The sequence below is a fragment of the Hordeum vulgare genome, chromosome 7H, assembly GCF_904849725.1.
Source record: "Hordeum vulgare subsp. vulgare chromosome 7H, MorexV3_pseudomolecules_assembly, whole genome shotgun sequence".
Lineage (NCBI taxonomy): Eukaryota > Viridiplantae > Streptophyta > Magnoliopsida > Poales > Poaceae > Hordeum > Hordeum vulgare.
In genome coordinates this window covers 67,596,190-67,597,335 of record NC_058524.1, presented here as the reverse complement: position 1 = coordinate 67,597,335, position 1,146 = coordinate 67,596,190, and the positions used below count along the sequence as shown (strand labels likewise).

The window sequence follows — 1,146 nt, the reverse complement described above, 5'->3', positions numbered from 1 at the left end:
ATCGTTTTTGAGAGGCACGACCGTGCCTCTCGCAAAAAAAGTACATTTTTTCGTTTCCCAGAGGCACGATCGCGCCTCTCGCGAAAGCAAAATCACATCTTTCGCAGAAGCAAAACCACGCCTCTCGCAAAAAAAAAAAAAACAGAAAACATTTTGTTCGGGATGGATCCTCTTAGACTGAATGTTCTGTGCTTATCGAGGTCATATAAGAGCTCATTATTTATTATAGTCCAGGATGGAATACATGGCTTATTACGGCATTCCTTTTATTTACTCGCTCGGTCCCTCTAGCTAGTTAGGAATACAAAGGTGCATGAGATTAGGAACGAGAGACTATATGTATGCATGCATGTATGTACTGCGAAGACGTGCATCACAGTTAGTATGGTTTCTGTCCAACGATGTTCCCGCGGGGCTCGTAGTTGCAGGTGATGAAGACGCCGCGGTTGTTGTTGCAGACGACACGAGCACAGCCTATGCTGGTCGATGCGCGCCACACCACCTGCGTGTAGTGTCCGCACACCTTCCCCGCCGCGCAGGTGTTGGAGCCGTAGTTGTAGTCCTTCTTCTCGTTCACCCACGAGTTCACCGCGTCCGCTGCCTTCCAGTCGGCGCCAGCCGACCCCCAGAAGATGTTCTCCCCGTACGGCCCGCCCGAGTGCTGGAGCTTGCAGTCGTTGATCCTCTGGTTGGCGTAGTTCTGGGCGAACGCCTGCAGCTTCGTGCTCCAGCTCACGGCGCCCACGCCGACGGCGGAGCGGGCCGCGTTGTGGGGTGAGACGTAGTCCTGCGGCGAGTTCTGCGCCTGGGAAAGGTTAACCATGGCGGCTGCCATGGCTAGGGCGAGCAAGATGGCTAGCTTGGGCGTCTGCATTCTCGGTTCGGTGTCTAAATGATTTCTATGGGCCTGCTGTAGCCAGCTTTGGTTCTGTACGTATAGCTTGCGTATAGAAGTGTTTTTATAGTGGATTTGTGCGAGAAATGTCTGCAGCTTGCCTGGAAATCTAGCGCCATGGCAAGGAATTTTCTTGGAGTGGCAAAGAATTCCACGAACAAGACGTACATGCATGAGGAAACTCGATCGAGTCTCTCTCATTTGGAACTTGATAACTAGTCCAGTCAACACATGCATGGTTAATCTACGCC

General features: G+C 51.8%; 1 protein-coding gene across 1 annotated transcript; it reads right to left on the bottom strand.

The window, feature by feature from the left end:
• Positions 1-201: 201 nt before the first annotated feature.
• LOC123410536 (pathogenesis-related protein PRB1-2) lies at positions 202-928 on the bottom strand. Its single transcript, XM_045103485.1, has one exon. The coding sequence runs from the start codon at positions 872-874 to the stop codon at positions 380-382; it is 495 nt and encodes a 164-aa protein (XP_044959420.1). The 5' UTR covers positions 875-928; the 3' UTR covers positions 202-379.
• Between the last annotated feature and the right edge of the window lie 218 nt (positions 929-1,146).

What these genes read in the sequence shown, in the direction of transcription:
- LOC123410536 (XM_045103485.1), bottom strand. Translation starts at nt 874, where the DNA reads ATGCAGACGCCCAAGCTAGCCATCTTGCTCGCCCTAGCCATGGCAGCC.